At 43.1% G+C, this 27,948-nt stretch overlaps 1 protein-coding gene across 12 annotated transcripts in view; it reads right to left on the reverse strand.

Annotated features, from left to right (window-relative positions):
* Nucleotides 1–27,948, reverse strand: part of NIN (ninein) — a 102,674-nt gene that overhangs the window by 57,362 nt on the left and 17,364 nt on the right. For 7 of the 12 annotated variants that reach the window (XM_061180832.1, XM_061180828.1, XM_061180826.1 and 4 more), the window contains exons 4-6: nt 25,422–25,503; nt 15,644–15,733; nt 13,224–13,393 (exon numbers count right to left, since the gene is read on the reverse strand). In XM_061180832.1, the coding sequence (XP_061036815.1) occupies nt 13,224–13,393; nt 15,644–15,733; nt 25,422–25,503 (342 nt within the window). The remainder of the gene's footprint in view (nt 1–13,223; nt 13,394–15,643; nt 15,734–25,421; nt 25,504–27,948) is intronic. The other 5 variants (XM_061180829.1, XM_061180827.1, XM_061180838.1 and 2 more) reach the window with 1 other exon arrangement.

Consider the following 27,948-nt stretch of genomic DNA (forward strand, 5'->3'; position numbering starts at 1 on the left):
CTAGGTCACTTATGCGTTCTTCTGCCTTAGTTATTCTGCTATTGAGTCCTCCTAGAGAATTTTAAATTTCATTTATTGTGGTGTTCATCATTGTTTGTTTGCTCTTTAGTTCTTCTAGGTCCTTGTTAAACGTTTCTTGTATTTTGTCCATTCTATTTCCAAGATTTTGGATCATCTTTACTATTATTACTCTGAATTCTTTTTCAGGTAGGCTACCTATTTCCTCTTCATTTGTTTGGTCTGGTGGGTTCTTACCCTGCTCCTTCATCTGGTGTGTATTTCTCTGTCTTCTCATTTTGCTTAACTTACTGTGTTTGGGGTCTCCTTTTCACAGGCTGCAGGTTCGTAGTTCCTGTTGTTTTTGGTGTCTGCCCCAGTGGGTAAGGTTGGTTCAGTGGGTTGTGTAGGCTTTCTGGTGGAGGGGACTGATGCCTGTGTTCTGGTGGATGATGCTGGATCTTGTCTTTCTGGTGGGAAGGACTGCCTCCGGTGGTGTGTTTTGGGGTGTCTGTGAATTTATTATGATTTTAGGCAGCCTCTCTGCTAATGGGTGGGGTTGTGTTCCTGTCTTGCTATTGTTTGGCATAGGGTGTCCAGCACTGTAGCTTGCTGGTTGTTGTGTGGAGCTGGGTCTTAGCATTGAGATGGAGATCTCTGTGAGAGCTTTCGCCGATTGATATTACATGGAGCTGGGAGGTCTCTGGTGGACCAATGTCCTGAACTCGGCTCTCCCACCTCAGAGGCTCAGGCCTGACACCCAGCTGGAGCACCAAGACCCTGTCAGCCACTTGGCCAGGTACATGGGGAGTTTCCTGCCTTTGGGGAAGTCTGAGGTCTTCTGCCAGCATTCAGTAGGTGTTCTGTAGGAGTTGTTCCATGTGTAGATGTATTTTTGATGTATTTGTGGGAAGGAAGGTGATCTCCATGTCTTACTCCTCCACCATCTTGAAGGTACCCTCCTGTTTTTATTTTTGAAGTTTTAAGTCAATAAATCCCCACTAATAAAAGCATCCTGCCTGTCTGTCCCTCCACATTTATTTCCTCACCCAACAGAGCAAATGACTGAAATGCTCGTACTACTTTGGCACCCAAAATGGTGAAAATTCAGTATTCAGTATATAAGTTGGAAACACCCTAAAATGAAATCCATTCAGTCCACCTAACACAAATAAAATAGTGGTGTTGGGAAAGTTGGACAGCTACATGTAAATCAATGAAGTTAGAACACACCCTCAAACCATCCACAAAAATAAACTGAAAATGGCTTAAAGAGTTAAACATAAAACATGACACCATAAAACTCCTAGAAGAGAGCATAGGCAAAATATTCTCTGACATAAATTGTACCAATGTTTTCTTAGGTCAGTCTCCCAGGGCAATAGAAATGAAAACAAAAATAAACAAATGGGACCTAATCAAACGTACAGGCTTTTGCACAGCAAAGGAAACCATAAAAACAACAACAACAACAACAGCAACGAAAACAAAAATGAAAAGACAACCTATGGAATGAGAGAAAATATTTGCAAATGATGCAACAGACAAGGGCTTAATCTCCAAGATATACAAACAGCTCATACAACTCAACAACAGAAAAACAACCCAATTGAAAAATGGGCCGAAGACCTTAATAGACATTTCTCCAAAGAAGAAATGCAGATGGCCAGTAGACACATGAAAAGATGCACACCATCACTAATTATTAGAGAAATGGAAATCAAAACTACAATGACCACCTCACACCAGTCAGAATGGCAATCATTAAAAAGTCTACACATAACAAATGCTAGAGAGAGTGTGGAGAAAAGAGAACGCTCCTACACTATTGGTGGGAATGTAAGCTGGTGCAGCCACTATGGAAAACAGTGTGGAGGTTCCTCAGAAAACTAAAAATAGAATTACTATATGATCCAGCAATCCCACTCCTGGGCATATACCCAGACAAAACTATAATTCAAAAAGGTACATGCGGGCTTCCCTGGTGGTGCAGTGGTTGAGAATCTGCCTGCCAATGCAGGGGACACGGGTTCGAGCCCTCGTCTGGGAAGATCCCACATGCCGCGGAGCAACTGGGCCCGTGAGCCACAATTACTGAGCCTGCGCGTCTGGAGCCTGTGCTCCGCAACAAGAGAGGCCGCGATAGTGAGAGGCCCGCGCACCGCGATGAAGAGTGGCCCCCGCTTGCCACAACTAGAGAAAGCCCTCGCACAGAAACGAAGACCCAACACAGCCATAAATAAAATAAATAAAAAAAAAAAAAAAAAAAAAAAGGTACATGCACCCTTATGTTCATGGCAGCACTATTCACAATAGCCAAAACATGAAAACAACCAAAATGTCCATTGACAGATGAATGGATAAAGAAGATGTGGTACATACATACAATGGAATACTACTCAGCCATAAAAAAGGGGGAGGGAAGGACTGGGAGTTTGGGATTAGCAGTTGTAAATTATTATATATAGGATGGATAAACAACAAGGTCCTACTGTATAACACAGGGAACTATATTTAATATCCTGTGATAAACCATAATGGAAAAGAATATTAAAAAAAAGAATGTATGTGCATAACTGAGTCACTTTGCTGTACAGCAGAGATCGGCACAGCACTGTAAGTCAACTATACTTCAATTAAAAAAAATAAAATAAAAAAAAAAACAAAAAAATTAGGTTTCTATTATCTAAGAACCTTCAAAATAAAACCTACCAAATTACTAGTAGGGGATGATTTTTAACAGCACAAGCTGACATGAGAAATGACAGAAGAATATGTATCACTGTATAAGCCCCTGCTGGGATACACAGCTGGAAAAATGCAAACACATACCTTCAAAAAATCCTTGGTAAGAAAGCAACAAGGTATGTATCTTGCTACAGAAAAGTTTATTTCTTACATTTGCTCACTTACTTCTTGATTCATTTGAAACTAGTGAGCAATTAATTAGTTCAAAGGAGCAAGAGGCTCCAATATACTGTTTCCAACATCTCATGAGTCTATGCAACTGGGTGCCTTATCTGATCCACTCTTCCCGGCTGCCCTCTTGCCCTGATTCTCACCTCTAACTAGTAAGAGATCGAGGGTGGAAGCCAGACTGCCTGGCTCTGAATCCTGGCTTACTTACTGGGTTAAGCTTGGATAAGTTTCTTAACCTCTTTTGCCTCAGTTTCTCCATCTATAAAATGGGAATAAAGTAGTACATATTTCACAGAACTGGGTAAAATGCTTAGAATTGTGCCTGGCACCTAATAAGCACTATAAAATTTGATATTATTTTTCTTGGACACATGTTTATGTAGTATATATTAAGTTTATATTTGCAGGTTTTTTTCATTACCATGTTCAAACTTAAAGCATTAATTTGAGTGACCCTGGGGAGTACCAGTTATTTATATAAATTTGTAAGAAAAGTGCCAAGTCTCCAGCAGATACGCAAAGAATACAAACAGACAATTCACATAAGAGGCAACACAATTAAACAGATATGGGGAAAGGTTCATTTCAACAGCAATCAAAGAAGTATAAATTAAAACCAAGGAATCTTTTTGTTCCCATTAAATTAGCAAAGTATTTAAGAATATAACTCCTATTACCAACAAGGTTATGAGTTAAAATAGGCCTGTTTATGTTACTGGTAACAATGTAAATGGATATTACCCTTTTAGTAAAGAAAATGGCTTTATGTATCAAAAGTCATGAAAATGTTAATGCTGTTTGATCCAGTTTCATATGATTTCTGATGGCAATAAAATCAAAGAAAGAAAAAAAGTATATATGTAAATATGTACATTTAGCACTTTTTGTAAAAGTAAAGTACTGAAAACAATTTAAATATTCAACAATGGGGCATAAAGTATAATGATACATCATAATGTAGTCGATAAAAGTATAATTATAAAACAATGTAGGAGCATGAAAAACATGAAATGTTAAATGAAAGACCACAACAAAAATGTCATCAACACTATGATTACCATTGGAAGAAAACATTCATACAATTAGACAAAGACTGGAAGGAAACAGAGACAATAAATATATATATATACACTTGGTTGAGGGAATATGGGAAACCATTTTATTTCCTTTACTGTTATAAATGTTGTTTATACCATATAAATAGGTACAACTTCACTATTTCTTTTGCCAGCCTGCCCCTGAATTCTCACTAAATGAATCCCCTGTGACCTGGGGGTGGGGAGAAAGGGAAACTTCTGTCCCCTTGGTATGCACCACTCTGCTAGTCAGCCACGCCCTCCTGTACTGTGACCTGTGATGGAGAGACCATGCTTGGTGGGAGGTCCAGGCACTTTCAGGAGGGTGAAAGCTGCTCTGTGCCAATGCCTCCTAAAGTTAGCAGAGTGTGGGAAGATCAAGGACACTCGTCTGAGACCTGCCTTGGGGGCTGTGACCACAGCCATCCAAAGAGGCATTCTTCAGACAGCCTAACCCAATGGCGTCAGGTACAGCAGCTTAAGTGATTTCACATGAACTCTTAGGGCAAGTAGTGGCAAGGTAAGGGATAACTTATTTTAACATCTCCAAGGGTAACGATTTCCCAAGCATTTCTCCATGGCCCTGTGTAAGAAGCCTAGATCCAGCTAAGACCAGCCCTGCTAGAAGGAGAAGCAAGCTTATGCTAAGGGCTACATTTTCATTCCAAGACCACTTTAACTGGAGATTGAGTTTGCCACCCAAATGTTTTGCTATGCTTCTTCCCCGTCTACCCCAAGGGCCTATTCCTTTAAGAAGAGGTAAGCACATGGGTGGCTGAATATTTGTTATTAAATTGCTTTTTTGGTGGGGTGGGGGGTGGGTGGGAGCAGTTTCAATTCACTCACAGCTCTTTTATTTTCATTCTCACTGCCTGGGGCCAGTAGTTCCAATTAAAAAGCAGGGGGAGAGGGAAGGGAAGGCAGGTTAGAAGGTTGGGGGGGATTTGATCATTCAGCTACTGGAACACCACCAATAAAAGGAGGCATCACTCTGGAACAAGGTCTTTTAATTGCTGACGGTTTACCCAGCACAGTGAAAGCCTGGCAGGTGGCCTCTAGACACAGATCAGCCATGAGTACTGGAAGGGAGGTAATCACGAACATCTCTGGAAAAGTGGGAGAGGAAGGGGGTGGCAATTGCTGGGATGTGTTCTCCGTACTATTCATCAAAAAGGATTTTCAACTTCTTCCTTTGAAATCTTATGTAGCCTCTCACTGGAGAAAGAATGGATATTAATAAATTTTTAAAAATCATTCAGCAATTCCTGACTCTGGAGGCAAAATGGTAGCCGGGGGAGACTGCCGGGGTTAAGTCTGGCCCTGCCACTTTGTGTGACCCCTCGATACCTTACTTCATCTGCAAAGTGGGAGTGACCCACCTGATAGGGACACGGAGGCATATGCCTGGCTCTTAGGAAATGTTAGTTCTTGTTATTATTTCAGCCAGAACAATGAAGTGGTTAAGGGTTTAGACTCCAGAGCCGGACTCTTCACTTACTGACTGTGCAAGCTTGGGCAAGTTACTTAATCCCTGTGTGCCTCAGTTTCCTCAGGGGTAAGTGAATAATACCTACCTACGAGAGTGTGCTAGTATTTGGAAAGCACTTGAAACAGTGCCTGCTGCAAATTAAGTGCTGTCTGTTAAGCAAATAAATTTTATAATTATTATTCCTACTACCTGGGTGTTCAACACTAGGACAAGGGCAGAGGAAAGAAACAGCAGACAGACCAGTGTCAGCTTTAAGAACAAACCCAGAAGAAACTCTAGAAACTCCAGCTTTGAGTGTGTTAGTTGTGTTGAAGCAATCAACTTTTGATTCAACGTAGGAGCAGGGCCTCCCCCGGGGCCCTCCGCGCGGTGGACAGTGTCCCCTGGGTGGCCACATCTGGCAGGGCCCACCATGCCATGTGTGCTGGCCAACAGGCCCCGTGAGAGCAGACAGAGGGGAGACGGTCAGAGGTTGCCCGGTCCTAAAATGGCTGCTGCAGAAAGAAGCGCCCTGCACCGCCAGGTAGGCAGACAAAGGGAGTCCCACACCCCCCCGCCGTGGGCTGTGCGTCTCAGTCACGCTGGCCACTGTGGTCAGCTCTCGGGCTGCCCTACAGCTGGACGAGGGTGCCCTGCACCTGTGGGCTGCGCTGCTTTCAGGAATGCTTTCTTTGGAGGGACACCTGCTTCGCTGGACGGCGGAACAGATGGCCCGAGCCTCTTGGATCCCGGGGCTTCCAGCCTCGAGGCCGGGCCAGCATCTGCAGCCTGCGGGTCTGGTGCAGCCCCTGCCCACAAGGGCCCAGCCGCAGACCCACCAGCCATCTGCTCCGGCGCAGACCTCTGTGCCCCTCAGAATGTTCGGCTAATTAAAGCGATTACGGGGGGCACACACGGGGCTATTCTTTCCCAGCAGAGGTTGCTGAACTGATCTCAGCAGCCTTAAGCACATTTTTTTTTTTTTGGAAAAGGGAAAGTCTTGCAAGCCCAGAGAGAAGAGAAAAGAAATTTATAAAAGCAACAAAGCTCCCCCAGCACACTGAGCCGTAGTGTCCATTTTACAAGAGCAGCACACTTAAGTAAGCACAGAAGTCTCTGCAGAAAAACAGGATCAGTTAGGAGATACTTATGATGGAAACCTTAGGACTTCTAAAAACACAGCATCTATCGCATATTTAACTAACAATCCTAAATACTGATAAAGCCCGTGCTCTGGGCAGGTACTGGAAGCTAAGTGCACCCAGCAAGGCTGGCTACTGTTCCTGCAGGGACACGCTTCTTAGGACTTCATCTCCACCTCTCCCGCATCTGAAGGAAGGCAAAGGGGCGATGAAAGGGGGCCTGACAGCCCCGCTCCCAATCTTTCTATTCTGAACCAAGGGACAAGCTGCTCAGTTGCAGGGCTGTCATGACTAGAATGCAAATCAGTTCCTTTATCTTTAAAAGCAGTTAAAAGCTACAAGTAAGTGTTGGGGATAACAAGAATTAATGTATGATTTTTAAATGCACACACATTTAGATGAGTCCTGCTACAGTGCCAAACAGCCTTCAGTACTGCCAGTGTGAAGAAATGCTGAATTTAAAGGAATCCGAGCCTTAAGCCTCTTCTACCAAGGTTGGGGACTGGTTTTGTTTCACTGGATTTTAAAGTCCTTAAAGGAAAGGGATTCTTTCATACATCTGCTTGTGGTATCCTGCTTATCAGAGCTGCTCTCAACAGATAGTGAATACTGCTCTCCTATTTGAAAAATACTTAATGGTATAGTTGGAAAATGTTACTATTATCATTAAAATTAACTTGTTAATTTTTGATGTGTTGTCTATTTTATTTTCTAGTTAGAAAGTAAATATTAGAAATTGTTGACCTGCAAGGAGGTGAGAATGAGGGCTAGACTCCAAGGGAATTTCCTCTGGGATCAAGTCAGGAGGACTTACCAGAACAGCAAAGCCTGAAAGTCTGAAAGCTGAATCTGTGTTAGAATGAAAACATCTTATTAGCTTTGAAGGGGCTTCTTTATATCACTTTCAAGTGATTTATAGTTGCATCTTGAATGAGTGTTTCATCTCTGAGAATAGCCGGAGATGATCTAATAATACTCAAGAAATATAAAGGGAAACACTGGAATTCCATTAATAAAAAACCTATCCTGATGATGTCATATTATTTGATGGAAACGAATGGCATCAGTAATGAAATTGCTTACTTTGTCAAAGACTAGAACAAAAAATGTAACGGGCGAGTAATTGGAAAATAGGTGCATTTCAACTACAAAAGCTCTTAGAAAAACTTCTCTCAGTCATTAAGAAGTTTGCTCCAGAATTAAATATTTACTCTATACAATGTAAATGAATAATTTATGAAGTTCAACCGCAAAGTTATGCATATATGAAAATGAACATAAGGGGGACACAAGTCAGTTTCGCACTTCTGGAAGAAGATTGATTTTATGGAGGGTAGTAAAATCAGTTTGGGGGTTCTTTGTGTTTCTGTTTTTGTTTTTAAATAACGACCACTCATCCTCCTACCCTCACAGTCCGACACAAGGGCTTGATTTGCTTGTCCATTCTCCGCTTAATGAAGCAACTGGCTTTAACTTTTCTCTCAGGTCCTCATTTAAACTGCACGGTTTTGGCTTACACTACTATTGTCTACAGTTGAAGAAATCATTGTTTAAATAAAGCCTCTGGCTCTTGATAAGAATCTTACTAGACCCAATTTACTCCCTGTGGAGGAAAACAGTTAACAAGGTGTCCCCTGTTTTGAACAAGGGCAGAAAGCAAAGTGGCCCTGCCCCAATTGTATTAATTGTCAACCTTTCCTACCATGTCTGAGTAATACAGAATAAAACCAAGAATTAGTTTTGTTTTTCTCCCCAACTTCCAGCTACCCTTAGAAGAAACCCTTATAAAATTCAAGGTCAGTTCAGTAGCCACTGCATATATGCATATATGGGGGGCAGGAATATATACTCTTCAGAATCTAAAAACTCAAGAATGTGCCCTTTGTTAGTCTGGATTAATTCAGAATAGAATGTCCAACTGAATTGCCTTGAGTGAAAATGATCCCACAAACAGAAAAATCACCACTTTCCTTTCAATACCACCCCAGATGAGAGGTCAGACTCCCAAGGGATCCATTTGCCAGGTAAACACACTAAATTGGAAGGTGAATGCACATTTCAGCTGGACAGTGGAACCCACCTGTCACTTGTGAACTAGCACATTTTGCTTCAGGGTTTCTAAATGAAATTCTGAAATACACATTTTAGTGCTGAAAATTTAGCAAGATTACAGTGGTCTTTCCCTGTGCAAAGGCTTTATGGCCTTGTAAAGTAAACTTGGTTGGGGAGACACACTTAATAGTTAGGTTAGATATTTCCTGTTTCATCAGGAAAGAATCAAATTGCCTGAATAAAGCTGGGGGGAGGGAAGGGTGGAGATGATTAAAATGTTTACAATTTATGTTAGGGCTTTAACATGTGGACTGAAACAAAAGTCGAACACAACCTCATAACAAGGTTAAGACTTACATATTCTATTCAGGGGATGAGGCCAAAGTGTGAAGCACTTGTGATCCCGGAGTCACAACATGGGTTCTCACCCAAGGCATCACAATGGTGCACCATGAATGGTCATGGGGGGAGTTCCAAATTGCTGTAACTAAAGAAGCCTGGATCTTCACATGAAACTTACGTTAAAAAATTTAGGTGCTTGAAAGCAATCTCTACAATAGCATCACTCTTACTTGCCTGCATTTCTGTTTTCTTGGATGAGAGGGAAAAGGTGGAGTTAAAAGTAGACTACAGAGAATCATGACTACTGAGAATTACCTATAAATTTGTTGTACATGGGCTTCCCTGGTGGCACAGTGGCTAAGAATCTGCCTGCCAATGCAGGGACACGGGTTCGAGCCCTGGTCCGGGAAGATCCCACATGCTGCGAAGCAACTAAGCCCGTGTGCCACAACTACTGAGCCTGCGCTCTAGAGTTCGCGAGCCACAACTACTGAGCCCGCGTGCCACAACTACTGAAGCCCGCGAGCCTAGAGCCTGCGCTCCGCAACGAGAAGCCACCGCAATGAGAAGCCCGTGCACCACAACGAAGAGTAGCCCCTGCTTGCCGCAACTAGAGAAAGCCCGTGCACAGCAACAAAGGCCCAACACAGCCCAAAATAAAAAATAAATAAATAAATAAATAAATAAATAAAAATTTGTCGTACATGTGGCAGAAGGCCTTCCAAACAAGGATGCATAAAGAACACTGTGAACCACTAGCCCAGGAGCCTAGGAATGAAATGTCCACTCTTAGCAATTCCCCAACTCTTGAACAACCCCAGAGGGAAGCAGGGAAGGGATTACTCTTTTATCCCTTCAGATGACTGTCTGCTCACATATCCCTACAGGATGAGTTCCTAGAAGGAAGCGAGCCACCCTGAGGACAGCTTTTATAGGTGGCTTGTGACACCATTCCATTGCATTGCACCCCTCCCAAGTCCTCAGATAAATGAGATAATTACTTGATTCATCTTAGGGCTGAAATTAGTCTCTTGTTGGGTAGCAACAGCCAGACTTCTCCTCCACAGAACTTCTGACAACAGATTCAGGTCCTTTGGTCTTCAGGAAAAATGAGGCCTGTCTGAGGACAGGAGAAACTGCAGTCTCAGGGCAAGCCAGGAACCCCTAAGCCAGAACCCAGGAGTCAAAAGAAACCCACAATCAACCCAAGAAGGGTTGTCTCCAGCTCCCCATCTCACTACTCCTCATGAAATATTCATGTCACGGGAGACCCAGCCCCCTCCCACCTTCAGTACTGCCCAGCAGCACTGAGATGAGGTATGAGTCCCTGATAACAAACACACCCAAGGAAGAAATTCTTAACACCCACAGGCAGGAGACAAATGGGCCTGAAGCAACCAAAAGGGAGAAAAAAAGCCAGAAGTACAATAAAGAACTCCTGACAGGTTCTGAACTCCTTGTAAGTTAAGAATAAATCAATCCCACAGTTCATTGAGAATCTTGCTCTCCTCATCTTCCCCACCTGAGGGCCACTCTAGAACAGGGAAGATGACCTGGCACTCCGCTGAGCCCTGGACAGCTTCTGTAGAAGGGAGGAGGGTTTCCAGAGCAAGGCCATGCTGCCCAGAGCGTGAACTGTGTTGGCCAGCTGAGTGGCCCTCAACTGCCGAGGCTACTGCAGAAACTGGCCAGGAGACAGGAGCGCTATCCTGACACAACAGGATGCAACAAGACCGACGCTGAAGAAACTATGCCACAGCCCGTGAGGGCGGCGCATGTGACCCATGGCCATGGTTACTGCATGAAGCTGGGGCTGGCCCTTCTTACTGCCCAGAGGGCCATCAAAAACATCACACATGATTCTATTAACTTAGTAAAGTGATGAATCAACTTGAAAACTGACAGGCTCCATTCAGCTAGCAAAACACTTCATTTTTAGGCAAGAAAGCAGCTGGATGAACTTTGGTTTGAATCCGCTTTCAGCAATTAAAAAAAAGGGGGGACGTAAAAACGTGTTATCTGATTCTACTATAGGCTTTCTGGTTAGGATATAACAGACTCTCAAAGTCAAGTCAGTAGAGTCCTTGGGGAGAGCAGACACAGAGATAAATGACTCTCTACAGCACTCTATTTGCTCTCTATTGATGGTGGGTCCTTACACTAAAGCTTCTATGTATAGTGTCAAAAGGTCACACCTAAGAGGTTTCTGGAGGAGTTAGGGAAGCTGAAGTTCATTGGGGGTGAAATGATTCTCCCAACATACCCTTTCACTAAGACAAAAGCAGCAAGATTTTGCCCAGACTCAGGCCTCAACCCTTCATTTTATTTAGACATAAAACCAAAGCCTCACTTTTTAAACAGTAAATCTCCCTGGAAATCAGTAAATAAGATTAAATAAGGATATAAGAAATATCCTGCCAGCAGCAAAATCAGCTCTGCCCAAGAACATTTCTGAGTACCCCCAGGTGGTAACTAGAAACTCTCTTCTCAAAAAAACAAGCAACCATCTAATTTGTTAGCACCAAGTAACAGTGCCTCAGGTATTGAAAATAGTTGGAGAAAGGAGATACTAGACTTAAAGGTGTTTTCTATATAAGAAAAGCTTCCCCCGTAAAGTGTTGAGACCTATTTTAACCATTTTTTCACAGAGACATGTCTCAGATACATTCCACACTATTTAGGGTTATGAAACAGATTTAATGTTATAAAATGATACCCTTCCTGATAGCAAGATATTATGAACACTGCAATAACTGAAGTATGCAAATTACTTGCCTCCCTGAAATAGTACATATAACACTTTTGTGCATGTGAGTCTATGTGTTTTACTGGGGAAAGGGCCCTATCTAAATTCTCAAAGGGACCCAAGAAAGGGTCTAAAACTGACTAAACCAAGATGGGAAGTAGCCTCTACCCCAGACCCACTGGTCCCCAGTGCTGTGATGTTCTAGGCGATGTTTTCCTTCTTGCTTCTCATGGTCTTTCTGTTTTCAGCTGTCACTTCTCACCCGCACTACGCACACCATTTTTGTGGTTTCTATCTCCCTCATCCCCTCTAGCTGCTTTTCTTCCTCTCTTCTCGCTCACATTTCTGCCGGTGCTCCTTCACTTCTATTGTGAGCATAGGTATCACTTGATTTTAAAAAAAGGTGATCTGATCAGCAGACCAGTCACGTGTCTTCTAAATTGCCGTACTTGTTGTTTTCATTTTTGCTCAATACCTGAGCTCTTTCCAGTTACCTTTGAGTTTATCGGGTTTGTGGGTACCTTTGGGTTTGTGAAGATGCCAGATGTCTGACTGCTGACATTATTGGAGCAAGCCTCTTGTAGATTTCACCAAGCTGAATACGGACTTGAGACAGCAACAAACACTCATCCCCCCCATCAACCTACGATCTACAGACTACTTTAAGAAACTTGAGGCACTTTGTCTCTTTCCCAGCTTATATGAGCATCTGAAATATCTGCATCCCCAGTCTAAGCTGGGATTTACAAGAAATATTTAGAGCTTGCTCAGCATGGCACTTTCAATCATGTTCTATAAATGGTATGCTGGTAAATGAGCCGCAAAGAAAGAAACAAGAAAATGTCACTGCTTCTCCTTTATTGGTAGATTATAGCACCGTGTCAAATGGAAAGAAGGGAGATGAGGGAGGCAGGGTAATCTCTGACTGCTGGGACATGCCAGGTGGGACAGAACCACTAAGAACCCTGGTAACTGCTGAGCACTGGTACAAGGATGAAGCTGCAAAGCTGCTTTACCCCACCACAAAAGGTAAGATGCTGGCTCCTGAAATGCCTAAACACACTGCTTTCATTTCTTACCTGTCACGGCGGCTGTCTTATAGTTTGGGGGGAAGGAGTTGGTTAGCTTTTTTACATAACTAAAAATAACAGTGCTGTGGAGGAGAGAGATATTCCCAAGAAGAGCTAGAAGTGGCAGACCTCAGACAGTATAAAAATAACTGAATTCAAAAATGTATAAACATAAAGCATGCACAGAAAGGTCAGCTCTCCAAAAGTTGAAACAGAGATGCAACATATAAACAATAGAAAAAGTAGTCACATATATCCAAAAGGCAAGTAATAAGATTAGCAAGTAGTTGAAAAAATGGCTGAGAAAAGCCATAAACCCCTCAGTTCTCCTGTCTCTGCACCACTGTGATGTGGCTATCCATGGGTATCCACACCTGTGATCCAGAAGGATGTGCCTGTCCAATTTCTTACCTCACTGCGGTCGCTGGCTGGGATGTGTGAAGGCCTTGCTTCTTCATCGAGTGGCTCAATCACTGTCACCTCTGCAAATTCCTCCACGGATCCTTGAAACTCAGGTAAGGACCTTCGTCCGTAACGCTTCCCACCTCTAACATATTTGGGCTGAGCTTCGAGAGTGCAGTCTGGGCAAGGAGACAAGAGTTGAGGCCACATTACATGACAATCTCAGCCCCTATCTGACACACAGCCTTCGGACACAGCCTCTTATACCAGCCCCAAAATAAACCACCACCGTTTGCCAGTTGCAGTGGACGTGGGCGTATATGAGCCAGTAGGTCAGATGCAGAGCACAGCTTCTAATTCCAAATGATTTATAGCACCCCCAGTATATCTCAGCATATGGTGGGAGAGATGAGGAGCCAGCAGTGAGGGATTTGTATAAAAGTAGGGAATTAAGATCAGGACAAAGCAAGCGGTCATATTTGTTCTTCTGTTTATTAAGCTCTGTTTTGCAGACAGAGGGAACAGGAGAGGGAGGGATCATACTACCAGAGACACGTTGGAAAATGGTGATAAAAAGAACACCTTATCAGCACTGTAAAGTTAGCATTCACACCAATTAGTCTGGAACACACCCCTCTAGTACCTTAGTGAGTCCTTTGTTAACCATCCCACTTTCTGATCCATCAGACAAGCAGGAAGACAGAACAAAGAAACTGACACAGTGGATCCTAATCAATTAATGAGAGCTCACTGCTCATATGAAACTTGTCATCAAGATCTCATTATAAAATTAAAAGTTGTGGAATAGAATAGCAAATGCAAAACTGCATTAAGAAAATAATATATTATGTTCTTTTCTCTTCATGAGCTTCGTGTTGTACAAAATAAAAGGAATGTGCATAAGGGGAAAGTCATCTCTTGACCCTGAAGGACTTCCGCATTCAGTAGAACATGTCTCAGGTTCAGCCTTCACCACCACCACCACCATCACCACCACCACCATCACCACCACCACCACCATCACCACCACCACCACCACCACCATCACCACCACCACCATCACCACCACCACCACCACCACCACCACCATCACCACCATCACCACCACCATCACCACCACCACCATCACCACCACCACCACCACCATCACCACCACCACCACCACCACCATCACCACCACCACCACCATCACCACCACCAACATCACCACCATCACCACCACCACCACCAACACCATCACCACCACCACCACCACCATCACCACCACCACCACCATCACCACCACCAGCACCAGCACCACCACCACCACCACCACCACCACCATCACCACCACCACCACCATCACCGCCACCACCACCATCACCATCATCACCACCACCAACACCAACACCATCATCACCACCACCACCACCACCATCACCACCACCACCACCATCACCACCACCACCACCATCACCACCACCATCACCACCATCACCACCACCAACACCACCATCACCACCACCAACATCACCACCATCACCACCACCACCACCATCACCACCACCACCACCACCACCACCACCACCATCACCACCACCACCACCACCATCACCACCACCACCATCATCACCACCACCACCACCACCACCACCACCATCACCACCACCATCACCACCATCATCAGCACCACCACCACCATCATCACCACCAGCACCATCAGCACCACCACCATCACCACCATCATCACCACCACCACCACCACCACCACCACATACTAACCTTTCTCTACAATGATAGCTTTAGAGCAATAAAATACTTCACTCATTAGAAATGTCAGCTTAGAGACACTTTTTTTTAGCACCTTGAACAGAATTAGGAGAACAAAATATTCCATTAAAATATAAGACTGGCAATGCTTTGATTTCAGTTCTTATCACCCACATGGACATACTGTCTCTCTGGAGAACATAATATGTGTTCTGTTTGAACATGACAGTCTTAACAAGGTATGTCTGAACTCAGACATGTAGATTTTTAGATGAGGGCTGTACACAGATCATCAAAACAAGGGTAATTGATTAGATAAGAACTAAAAGAACAAAACCCTTCCTTTATCACCACTGAAACCATGTTAGGGGGTAGCTATTACTTTGTAGTCTCCCTGGGAGGACTGGTGATCCTGCGTGACTAACTCTGTCCTCCCCCCCTCCCATGCCCTTCCTCTGGGATAAGCTTAGGTTTCACAATTGTGGTCAGAAACATCCTGAAAATGCTCAGCAAAGCTCAGAGTGAAGTATTTATGCTTGCTCTATAATTTCTAGCAATATTTATATCCAGCTTTTTCAAAGTCCCAGCCAAGTCATTTTATTAGGTCAAGCGATTCTCTTACAGGAAGTGTTCAAGCACACAAAAGTTATATTGAAAGTCGCATGCATATTTGAAGGTACCTTTTATCAGAAGACAGTGTGTCAGCTTGTGAGCATTCAGGAGCGGCCCAGACACCCGAGCTACTTGTTGGCAGCTGACACCCACAGATGCTAGTCAGATAAAAGGCAATGTAGAACCATCCTTAATTTATTACATATTCTTAAATTTTAGTGGCAGACAACAAGATACACCTATAGTGATGATGGGGGTTTGGAAAAGATTAAAGCGAAAATGTATAACGTCAGAAAATGGAACGTGGGATTTTCCCAGTATGAGAACATAAGTCATGGTCTGGGGAAGGAAGTGGCAAAGGAACTCTGAACGCATGCTGCACTTTTTCAGAGGAAAAAAAGCAGTGGGGCAAAGCCACAGTCTTAAAACAAACAAACAAACAAAAAAACACAACCCACTGTGATTTAATCCAAAATCCACCTGTGGATGAAATAGTTCCCTAGTTATTTGCTACTAAATATTTCATGCTGTGTAGGGAGCAGTGGTAGATTTGAAATAGCTCTTTTTCTAAGCAATGAAAGATAATAGACTGTGAAACATTAGGGATCCTGTGGAGTTTTTGTTTATTTATACACTTACTTATTTTTGCATTGCCAGGAACTTTAAATTAATTCTTAAAACTCGAAGTTAATATCTTTCACAGAATGTACATACATCACAAAGTCAATTTCTAGAGAAATCTATTAAAATGTAGAATCTTTTTGAATAAAGATATTAGCACAAAGGAAAAATGGGGCATTAAAGTTTCCTCGTAAGAAATTTCACAAAACTTCCATACAATAAAGAATTACACTAATCACACCAATTACAAATAGTTAGATTTTAGACTTGAACACACTCATACAGCCTTCTTTTATTTAGAGCATCAGCCTCATTGTATTTACAAGATAAGAAGGGGAAGAAAGACATTAAAAGTAAGGAGATCCAGAGAGAACATTCACGGTCAACAGCCATTGTTGTGCTAAGCCTTTGAAAACTCCAGCGTTCTCCTTATGAATCTCAAGCAGGGCTTTACAAGTGCACAGCAGCAGTCCACCAAACAGGAGGCCTTAGTGGAGATTTCAAGACACTCTTGCCCACCCAAATTAAAGAAGGCCTTACCCCTCCCTTACCATGCCCAACAAAGACTTGCCAAACCACAGCCCTGGGGCAAAGTTTCTTTACTTTATGAGCACATCCAGATGTAATGTATGTATTTCAGGGGTTTATCCTGGAACAATTTTATCTATGCCAGATAATATAGGGTTATTTAATTTATTAAGAAATGAAATTATTTACATACAGCTTCCTTTAACATAAGTGTAAGTACCTGCACCAATCATGAGCTCCAAGGAGGGACATGAAATGCCAGTGGAAAAAAAACCAAAATATAAAGGACTGCTTGTACTTTCAGTATTTTATTTCCTTGAATGTATATTTATGATTCTACCTGGATTGTCAAGCTTCTGAGCCATTTCCCCTTCTTTCCTATTTTCCATTTTCCCTATTTGGCATCACTACATAAAAATACAAATGAGCTTTGAAGGAAAGCAGACAAGCCCAGCCTGCCCAGAGGAGTCTTAGACTCCTGGAGCCCCTGGAGAGCTCACAATGAGATGCACCAAGAAGAGAAACTCCAGAGGTGTGATAACGTTCACTTTCCAGAATCAGGATGAACCACAGTGCACATGTATGACTTGTGACCAGAAGGTCTTGCACTTACAATAAAAGAAAAATTGAAATTCAATGTTAATGAGAATGACCACTCGGAACAGGCCAGCTGCAGGCAGGGAAAACAACCAGCCACCCACCTGTCCCTCCGCCTCTCCCTCCCTTCCCCCCTCTAAGTGAGCAGGGCAGTTCACACTCTCTCCCAGAACTGCCCCAGCCACCTGTGTGATGTGGATGGCCACTTGGAACACTCAGTTCTTCCAATGACCAAAGGCAAAGCAATGAGGACCCAAGAGGAAGCTGAAATCGTTACCCAAAAACCTAAACACTATTTATTCCATCAATGCTTTTCTTGAAAAACACAAGGCTTAGGGACATGGGATGAGGTGCCATCCTCAGCACATACATGGGAAGTTAAAGGAGAGTTTCAAAGATGCACTCCAGTATTAGGTGGATTCATTTAACTTATATTTATCAGACACCTGCCATGGGCAAAGCATTCTGTTGTACTTGTTGAGGGATAAGATGGATATTTTATCACTTTTTGATTCAAACTTCCCTGTTTGACCTGAGGATACCTCCAGGATGAAGAAGAAAGCCCTGCCTTTATGGTGCTGATCTTCTTGTTTTGGAATTGCTCATGTAGACCCCCTTGCTTTCTACTTCCCTTCCTGCCCCATTTCGTTAACCTGGGAAATCATTCCCAGAGACCCCACCCCCTTCCAAAGGACCTGGGCACAGGGGGATCATCTGAGGCCCTCTATACTACATTTCTGCTGAACTCATGGGATTCCCGAAACCCCTCTGAAAATAAGGAGTCAAAAATGAAGCAGGTGTAAACCTCAGGACAAGCCCCCCACGAAGCTTCCCTGGAAGAGGCAGTCACGCAGCAAATGAGCATCACCAGCCCCACTGCACCTCCCACCTCCTTGCCTACTCTGAACGCACCGTTGCACAGGGCTTACACAGAGTGCAAACCCACACCTGATACTAAATAAGAGAAAAGGGAAGAAACGAATCAAAGGGGAGACGAACAGAGAAGGAGACAGAAAGAGAGATTGAGACCAATAGCAAGGGAAGTGGGTGAGGGTCAGAAGACAGGCAGAGAGCTGGAGGCCTATGTGGGGATGGGGGAGGGGAAGCAGGAGAAACTGATGGATTGGGGACCAACAGGTAGGAGAAGAATGGAGTGAGGGGCCAAGGAGAGGAGAGGAGGGTGGAGGTGAGTTGGAGAAGTGGAAAGAAGAAGGGATGGGGAGGGAGATGTCCCAAGGAAGCGAGGGGAGAAGAGAAGCCAAGAGAGAATGAACGACATAAAAAAAAGACACCCGGAAAGCCTTCAGACACTGTCGGCCATTCCTTCTGCCTTCCAGGGTGCCCCGCCTCTGCAGGGACCGTCGGCAGGCAGGCTCCTCACCCCAACACTTTGTGTGCACACAGCCCTTGCCAAGGCAGCTGCTTCCCAGCCACTAGCACCCCACTCCCCAATCACGCCTCTCTTCCAGAATCTTCACACGAGATGCAGATGTCAACTGGAGCTTTCAGGTCCTCCCCGGATGCAATGACAGAATTTTAGGAGCAGTCTTCACATCAATTCTTACCAATCTGAGTGATGTTTCCTGCAGGAACACAGGGGCTTCTGGGCACAAAGGTAATAAGGTGGCTCTGATTAGCCTTGCCTGGAAGGAAGCGTCAAGGGGAAGGTTAGCACCCCGCAAGGGTGCTGAGGATGGTGGATGGGTGTGGTCTGGCAAGCCCCAGGGCTGACTGGTCTGATCAGATGGTCTATCTAAGCCCTAAAGCAGGTGAAGGTCTGTCAATAAGAAAAACTCTTCGAGTTGATAATGATGATGTGATTGTCCCCCAACCTTCTTCCCAGGAGAAGCCTGCCTGCATCTTGAGCCATTTGGGGGATAAAGGCAGAGATTCACTTATCACCTAACTGAATCCTCCCCATCGTTCAAGGCTCAACTCAAAACTCATTTCTTTCAAGTAACTGCTTGGCACAAGTTTCATGGAACGTTTTTTTCTATGAATTTAGTGCAACCCACACTGTTGATAGCTCCCGATTTAATAACGATCATGGTCATATTTTTCTAAAAGCATTTTACATGTTAGAATTACCTACCCAGCTGGACTGAATGCTTTCCAGGGCAGCAGTGCTTCAGGGAAAGAGCCTGTGGGCTCTGAATTCAAACAGACCTGGACCCTCTGTCCTTATCAAGGTGAGAAGTACCTAACATCCTGAGGCTTGGTCTCCTCATCTGGAGGAAGGGAAAACAACAGGAGTTCCATGGGGCAAGGGCACTATTCTGTCAGGTAGCTCCTGCCCTGGATAGTGTCCTCCCACCCAGACTCCTGGGGGTCAGCGGTGGCTCAAAGCCAGCAGAGCAGAGTCAGGGAGAGCCTCACAGCCCCCAGTCCCGCAGTAGATTCCTTGACCTCATTTGTCGCCATGGGTAAGATTACTGGCGAACACACAGTGACGACATCCAGTCTGTCATCTCAGAAACTGAAGCTGCCTGCATCTCATTCATGCCCTAATTTTCTCTTCCTTGTCATCTCCTTTCCCTTCATCAATGGGCTGGCATGAGAGGACACACCAATTCTCTAAGACTCCCTGTAGAAAACTACCATTTTCATGTCCCCAGTTTGGAAACCTTCTCATACACTGGAATTGAAATAAACTTACATCAGCACAACTCCCAAGCAAACTGTTTCATTATCAAAATTCTCACCAGCCCTATTTATTTAATTTTAAATAACAGGAGTATCTTTTTTGCACATACACATATTTTTAAAAGAGTGCCTTCTTACTCCTTGTAAAATCATAACAATAAGTATTCTTCTATAGGACAGCTGAACAGTTGCTTAGTCTTTGATTACACAGATACATCATAATTTGCCTAACCAAAATACACTGTCAAATATTTATTCTTGAGATATATATATATAGTTATTTTTGTGGTTTTTTTTTTTACTATTTTAAATGACTATCCTTACACACACATCCTCATGCACATCCATAATTATTTCCATAGCATAAAATCTGAGAGTGGCATTGATTGGCCAAAGGCATTTTTACGGTACTTATTGTTTTACATAATTCTAGGATGGTTTTATCATTTTACATGACCACCAGTGGGCGTGAGTGTTTCCAATTCCCTCTGACCTTAGGAAATGGGTCCTCACACCCTCTTTTGATAGTGGTGGTGGTTAGTGGTAGTGATTTTACCTTACTTTTAATTTTTGAAGAAATTTTCTGGTGCTCACTGTTAGCGTCTCATACATACCAAAGGAACCGAGGAGTAAGCCCTTACTCAACCAGAGAGAGGACACGAGAGCATGCCTGTTGGGCCATCTGTGTATATCTCCTAAAAACAGGGTCCTCAGCCAGAGTTCAGTTCAACTCTGAATACAGCTGCAAACACAAATCTTCAATCACTGCAAACCAGGATCTAGCCCACTGTCTGGCCATGAGACCTGCCTTGCTGAGTGAGTGGAGAGATATTTGTTTATTATATTTATAGCTTCCCCAAATATAAGGAAAATAACTAGAAATAGGGCAGTTTCTGGAATTACTAATGTTTATTACCAAAAAAAAAAAAAAAAAAGAAAAAAACAATCATCTGCCGTGCCTTTTTTTCTAATGATCTGGTTTTTCCAAACCTGAGTTTTCCCTCACCAAATAAACAAAGGAGAGATATTTTACATTAACCACATGAGGGAAAGAAAGAGCTTCCTGCATTATGTTAACATCTACTACAGAACACAAATCTAATGTAAGATGCATCAAACAAGGACAAATCTCTGGAGAACAGATCCAGACAGCATGTTGGTGCCATGTAGCTTAGAGCCTGTGCCAACATTTCCATTATAAAAATCCTATCATCCAAAGCCATAGCAAACTGAATAAGTAACTAAAAATTAAGGTGTCCTTCTCTTATTCTAGGAAAATAATTTCAAAATTAAATTGTACACATAGACATGAGGGAGTTATGCCATCGGTGATGTTAATCAGTTTGGAATTTACAAAGGACTCTCTACATCCCCAACCCATTCTTCTGACCTTATCTGAATTTCAGTACTTTTCAATGTGTACTATTGTTGTTACTGTTGTTGTTTTAGGGAAAAAACTCTCTCCTAAGAGTCTTAGAATCATACACATCAGCGTTAAAAAGATGCTGAAAATCATCTAGCTCGTACCCTCTAATTTTAAAAATAAAGACACTGTACCGCAGAGACGTTATAAATGGCACAACCCAAGACTACGTAAATAATGACTTAATTCCATCTCCTCTGACATCCTATTATAGCTTGGTTTTTGTATTATTTATATATAACTGCCTTTTATTAGAAGAATATGAAAGCATGAACTATACTGGGCATTTGTCCTTAGGAAGCAGACCCTTATAGTGTCAATTTATGTTGGGTGAAATTTTATAGAAACACAAAGCTAGCTTTCTCATAAATGTAGATGTTATTTAGATATTAGGAGACAACACAACTGAATCTTGGAGCTGAATGGATTTTAAGTATTTTCCAGTACAACTACTTTCACATATGAGGCAACTGAAGACCACAGAGGTTGTGACGTATAAGGCCACCCAATTAGAGGAGCAGGGCCAATATTTCGTAACTCCTGGTTCAAGGGTCTTTCTACCTAATCAAGCTGGATTTTCTATATTATAGTCAGGTGCAACATCTGATATTTTTAACTTACAAAAATCTTGGATGTTATAAAATATCAATTCATGACCCACTCAATGTCTAAGGCTGTGCACGATGGCCCTCCTATTTTTGCAGTCACTTTCCATAGTTTAAGGGTAACCTCTTCTCTCAAAGGCCAAGAGGTCCACTGATTTGAAAAGGCAAGACAAAAATACAACAGCCCTGGCCCCTTACGGTAGAAGATGAATTAAGTACTGAACAGCCAAATAATGCTGAGGACACAGGCATCCCTGTCACTAATGATCAGGTGAAACTTGCTCTTATTTGCTCCTTCCTTCTGCCTCTGGCCGCTTGTCAGAATCTTTCTGGCCAGGCTGCACTGACTGAGGACTGTTGCCCCCAGCTCATCCATCTGAGGGTTAACATCCTTAAGCCAAGGCCTCCTGGAGTCCCATCCCTTGGTGATACAGCGTCAGCATCCTTCCCTGCTACAATCTGTGAGACTTCAATTAAGTCACATCCCTCTTTGAGCCTCAATTTGCTCATGGATAAAATGGCAGCATTTGCTCCAGCCCTACAATCATATGGTCTATGATTTAAGGGATAGTTATTTTCATAAAGGGGAAGGAGGGGGCGAACTCAAGTGGCCTCTTGATACACAGCATTTGAGTCCTTATCCTTCTTTGTCTGTCTCTCGCCAGCCAAGCCAGGCAGCCTATGGGGGTGGAGTCACATATTCGAGTGGGTGGGAGAACATTTGAGTGGAAAGCAATGCATGATCCCCAAAAACAACTGGAAGGGCCAGGGAGCGATGAGCAAAAGACAGAAAAAGCAGAGATTCTCAGGAACAAAGAAGGAATGACTCCCAGCCTCATATGAGATAAAACACTCTTAAGGCACAGGCTCAATCCTAGATTTTATGCTGCCAGGCCAAACATCAGGAAGTTGCACACATGCTGGATGAAATGCTCTAAGTACTTTGCTGCTTCATTACACTGATTTGGGGCAGCTCTGTAGCAAAGGTTTGCTGCAGCCCACCCAAAGGATGGAGCACACGGTGAACTATAAAAACCCCTCTGCGTGTCCCCCTGGAAGATTTGTCCAAATAATGGCCTCAGCCTGCACATCATTGAGGCATATACATCACTCTGAAACTACCGCCTGGAGCTGAATTCATAAACCTTACTTCCGAGCTGTTACCAAGCTCAGCCAGCCATTGTCTACCTCCCCATTATTCAGAGCCCTCTATGGGGCACCCTTCACATTTGTGGTCACATCAATCTGTACATTTATTATGACACTTTTCTGGCAGGTGACAGGAGAGGTTTTGAAGAAAGAGCAGCAAAAGGACCACGTGGTCTAGTGGCAGCACTGCCCATCCCAAACCCACATTATGGGAATACAGAAGAACACTGAACTTAAGCTTATGTTACCTATGCTCATATGAAATAAAACAGATGTGGTAATGTCACCATAGCTCTAGTCAGGGTCCCTAGATAACTACTGTTATCAAGATGACAACCTTGGGGCTTCCGTGGTGGCGCAGTGGTTAAGAATCCGCCTGCCAATGCAGGGGACACGGGTTCGAGCCCTGGTCCGGGAAGATCCCACATGCCACGGAGCAACTAAGCCCATGCGCCCCAACTACTGAGCCTGTGCTCTAGAGCCCGCGAGCCACAACTACTGAACCCGTGTGCCACAACTACTGAAGCCCGTGTGCCTAGAGCCCGTGTTCCGCAACAAGAGAAGCCACCGCAATGAGAAGCCTGCGCACCGCAGCGAAGAGTAGCCCCTGCTCGCTGCAACTAGAGAAAGCCCGCACACAGCAACGAAGACCCAACACAGACAAAAATAAATAAATTAAATAAATTAATTTAAAAAAAAAAGATGACAACCTTGATTTTAAATTTTTATTTATTTATTTATTTATTTTTGGCCGCGGGATCTTAGTTCCCTGACCAGGGATTGAACCTGGGCCCCAGCAGTGAAAGCGCCAAGTCCTAATCACTGGACTGCCAGGGAATTCCCAAGATGACAACTTTAAAAAAGTAAAACTGCCAATAAAATGTGAGACCCCATAAGAACAAACGTCTATGTTCCAGCAGTGGTCACCTACAGAAATTCTACTTTTTGTCTGGAAAATCTCTAGAATGCAATAACCTCCCTCCTAGGCTCACTGGGGGCTTGCAGAGAGCTCTGGAAAGCCTCAGAGTTGGCAATAACCTTAGCAAAAAGGGGGAGACTCAATCTGGAATCCAAAACACTGCTAAATGCAGAGTGCATACATATGACACAAATCTGGAGCATTTCAGAAGGTACGATGAAGAACTAGATCACCAGTGAGGATAAGACATGAGTTCCCACCTGTGCTTCTTCTAAATAGGTCACACTGAATGACTCCTTATAGGGACAAAATGTCAATGATTTCTCCTCAGTCTCAAAACTGGACTATATTTTTAGTGTTCTCTTTCTTAGTGAGCAACTCTATGGGTTACAAACACTGGTAAAATCTGTAGCCACCACCACAATCAAGATATAAAACAGTTTCATCACCCCCAAAATTCCCTTGTGCCCCTTTATAGTCAACCTCTAATCCTAGCCCCTAATAACCACTGATTTTTTTTTTATAAAACCAGACTGTATTATAATATAAATTTCAACACTGTTTTAGACTTCCCCTTAAATATTTACCATATTTCGTTGATTGTAAGACATAACCTCCCCACACACACCCCTAGATTAGAATATTCTGAAATTATTATGTGTCTTACAAACAATGGCATTTTACCATTATAATTGAGAATAATTTTTCTTTTTAGAGGTATATAAAATAATGATGTGTTATAATCTATGGTGCCTTTAAAAAAATCAGTGAAGTATAATATTAAGTTTTTCATTTCATAACATTCATTGGATACTTACTATGTGCTAAACATCCTATTAGGCACTAAAAATACAACAATGAACAAACGTGGACCATAAGGAACTATCACTCGAGAGGAGATAGAAAAACAATTATAATATAATGTGATAAGGTCTGTAACAGAGGGCTATCCACTCAGTGGGACTGAATAAAATGATCTCTTCATTGGCCAACCTTCTTCTTTCAGACAAAACTCCCCCCCAGTTCATACTGTTCCTCGTTCACAGGAAATGAGGAGGGAGGAAGTACCATTCAGCCCCACTCTGCTCATTCCTAGAATGAGTTTTGGCCACAGCATCTGACACATCTCCTAGGAACAATCCAGTGATTTCTTCCACAATTCGCTGCTGTGGTAGAGAAGGCTCATCTTAGTGTGCAACAGCTGCAAGGCTTTTATGACCATGTCAAAAGACCAAAAATAACCACTCAATCTGTGGGAAGCGGATGCCCCAAAGCTTTCACAGACATGCTTCAAGGTCCCCAAATTCTTCCCTGGACAAATTTTAAAGCAGAAGGAAGAGAGGAAAAGTTAGTGTCCTTACCTGGTTCTTGAAAGTGTTCTTCATTTGATAGAGTTCTGGACAAGATAAGTATTAATGCTTCTTTAAATTGGTCAAAATGCACCTAAAAATAAACAATTCAAAAGAAATTCAAAATAGTTTCCACAGCCTTAAGGAAGCAAACCCATCTACAAGGTTCCAGAACCATTTGTTAGCATCTGACAGCCTTGAAGTGAGTCATATAACCTGTTTTTGTTCCCTTTTTTCTTCATTTCTTTAAAGCACTAAAGGGAAAATGGGCTGATCATTTTACACGCCAGTGTCACCAACACTAATATCAATATTTAGTCAACCCTGAGGGGGAAAACTACACAGCAAAACCCTCTTTATAAACTCAGAAAAAGATAGGTTTTGAATTCTTAGCTCCTTTAATTTTTCTAAACAAGACCAGGAGAGAAAGATGTTAGGTTAGGTACTAGAAAAAACTTTCCAAGTAAATGATCCTCTGTAACAATGTCCCAAAGATGCTTTCATCTCTTAAGATATTCTAGAAGAGAGTAAACTACCTTTCGAAGATGACTTGAAATACAGTCTTGCCTGAGGCAGGAATATGTTATATATTTATCTCCCAAGGCCCCTGTAATTCTATAAACAAATAGAAATCAATAGCAAACACAAAGAATAAAAGAACCTTGGGAAGCATTCTGCCGAATTCTTAAACATACAATTACCTTGACTGAAGTAGGAAAGAACCTGAGTTTCACTTAAGTGAACACTCAGAATTGGGATATTACTTTGGTTAAAGGGATAAAATAGTTTTCTTTATGGTCAAGTACATTCTTCTATAACTTAAATTTACATGATCTCACCATGCGACAGAAGGGAGAGGTGGTATTTCTTCTCATCATAATTATAGTTTAATAACGTGGTGCCTATTTATACAGAACCCTGTATGTAACTACAAAGTTGATAAATTTATAACTTGTGCTGCTATGGGTCTCTTTAGACATCATTACAAAACGTTGCCTGGGAGATTAAATATAGTGACAGATAAAAACCACTTCTGAATTAAATGTGGAAAAGCAGCAAACCTTGTTAGTTATCTAAACAACGAAGGAAACCAATCATATGTCTTATTCATGCAAATCAGTGCAAAGGAGAGGAATCCACTGAGATTCATATGTCATAAAATAGCATATGCTTGCAATTTACCACTCTCTCCCAAAGAATATGTGATTTCTCTACCACATTCATTTTGATTACTTGAAACTGCTTTCTAAAATCATATTCCTTTAGATCACACAGACTAAAAATCAGCATATTTATGGAGGCAGAGCGGAAGTCTGTTCAGGAAGGGAGGGCATCTGCTAAAGAGCCAGGGTGGTACAATCAATGAAGGACTAAAAGATTACAGAATTATAAACTGTGCTAATTAGGTTTCATAGCTGACGAATCACAGAAAAGCCTGGGGGAGGAAGGAGAACTAGGTTCTGCCAGAGTCAGAGGTGGGCTTCAGGCACCGTGGCATCCAGCTTCAGTTACCGGGGGTAAGGCCATCTTCCCAACCAGCCAGCCCACAAACAGCACATACCCAAGCCTCTCCCACTCAGGGGCATCTCCCACCCTGGCATCTACTATTTCCTACCAGAATCATGCTTTCCTCTTAGGGTGGGCAGGAGAAGGGTGAGGAGTGAAAGCTCTAAGCTGGGGCAGCTGGGTCTAGGTCCTGACTCTGGCTCAGCCACTGTGAATTGGCTCAATTACCAAACCTCTCCAAGTCTTAGTTTGTTCCACTTGAAAAATGGGATGGCTAACAACTCATCTTTATGATTCATTCAACAGATATTTATTGGGCCACTGCTATGGGGCAGGCCCTATCCTAGGCCCCGGTGATAGAGCCGCCATGGAGCGCATAGTCTCAGGAACTGTCACAGGGAATCGGGCAGGTACTGCTAAGGGCACTGCATGTATTTTATGTTATTTATACTACCGCCTCCCTCATAGTGGCTTTAGGGAGATAAAATGAGAGTTATGTAAAGTGTCTAGAACTTCCTGGGACTTGCCAGGTAGTCAGCAAGTGGTAGTTAACACTACTAACAGGACTAGTAATGGGGGTGACTGTTCTCACCACTTTCACAGAGAAACGGGGCCATATCTCAAGCAAAGCAACTGGCCATGAGAGTGACCCAACCAGCCAAGTGGTAGGGCGGGGGTGACAGCAGGAGGCCCAGGAGCCTGCCTCCCCCCCGGACCTGTGCAGCTGGCCAGCATCAGAGAAATGGATCCGGTCTGCTGTGTTTAGGGACCCCAACTCCGAGATTCTCCTCTCCCTTAGGGTATCAGTGGACATGACCCGAATGAAACCAGAGTCCCTCACTGCCACAGTTAATGAGTTGAACAGAAGGAGGGCTCCTGTTTCAAAAGGGATGTGGTTGCCTTGAGACTTTCACATCCTTTATATCTGACTCTGTGGGTCTCTGCTGGGTCTCCTCAACGTGTCAGTTTTGATAGAGGTCATTGGAAAGAGCCCTTCGGAATTTAGTCCTAACATAGCTCAACTCACTGAGGA

Source organism: Eubalaena glacialis, chromosome 2 (genome assembly GCF_028564815.1).
Source record: "Eubalaena glacialis isolate mEubGla1 chromosome 2, mEubGla1.1.hap2.+ XY, whole genome shotgun sequence".
In the NCBI taxonomy this organism is placed as follows: Eukaryota; Metazoa; Chordata; class Mammalia; order Artiodactyla; family Balaenidae; genus Eubalaena; species Eubalaena glacialis.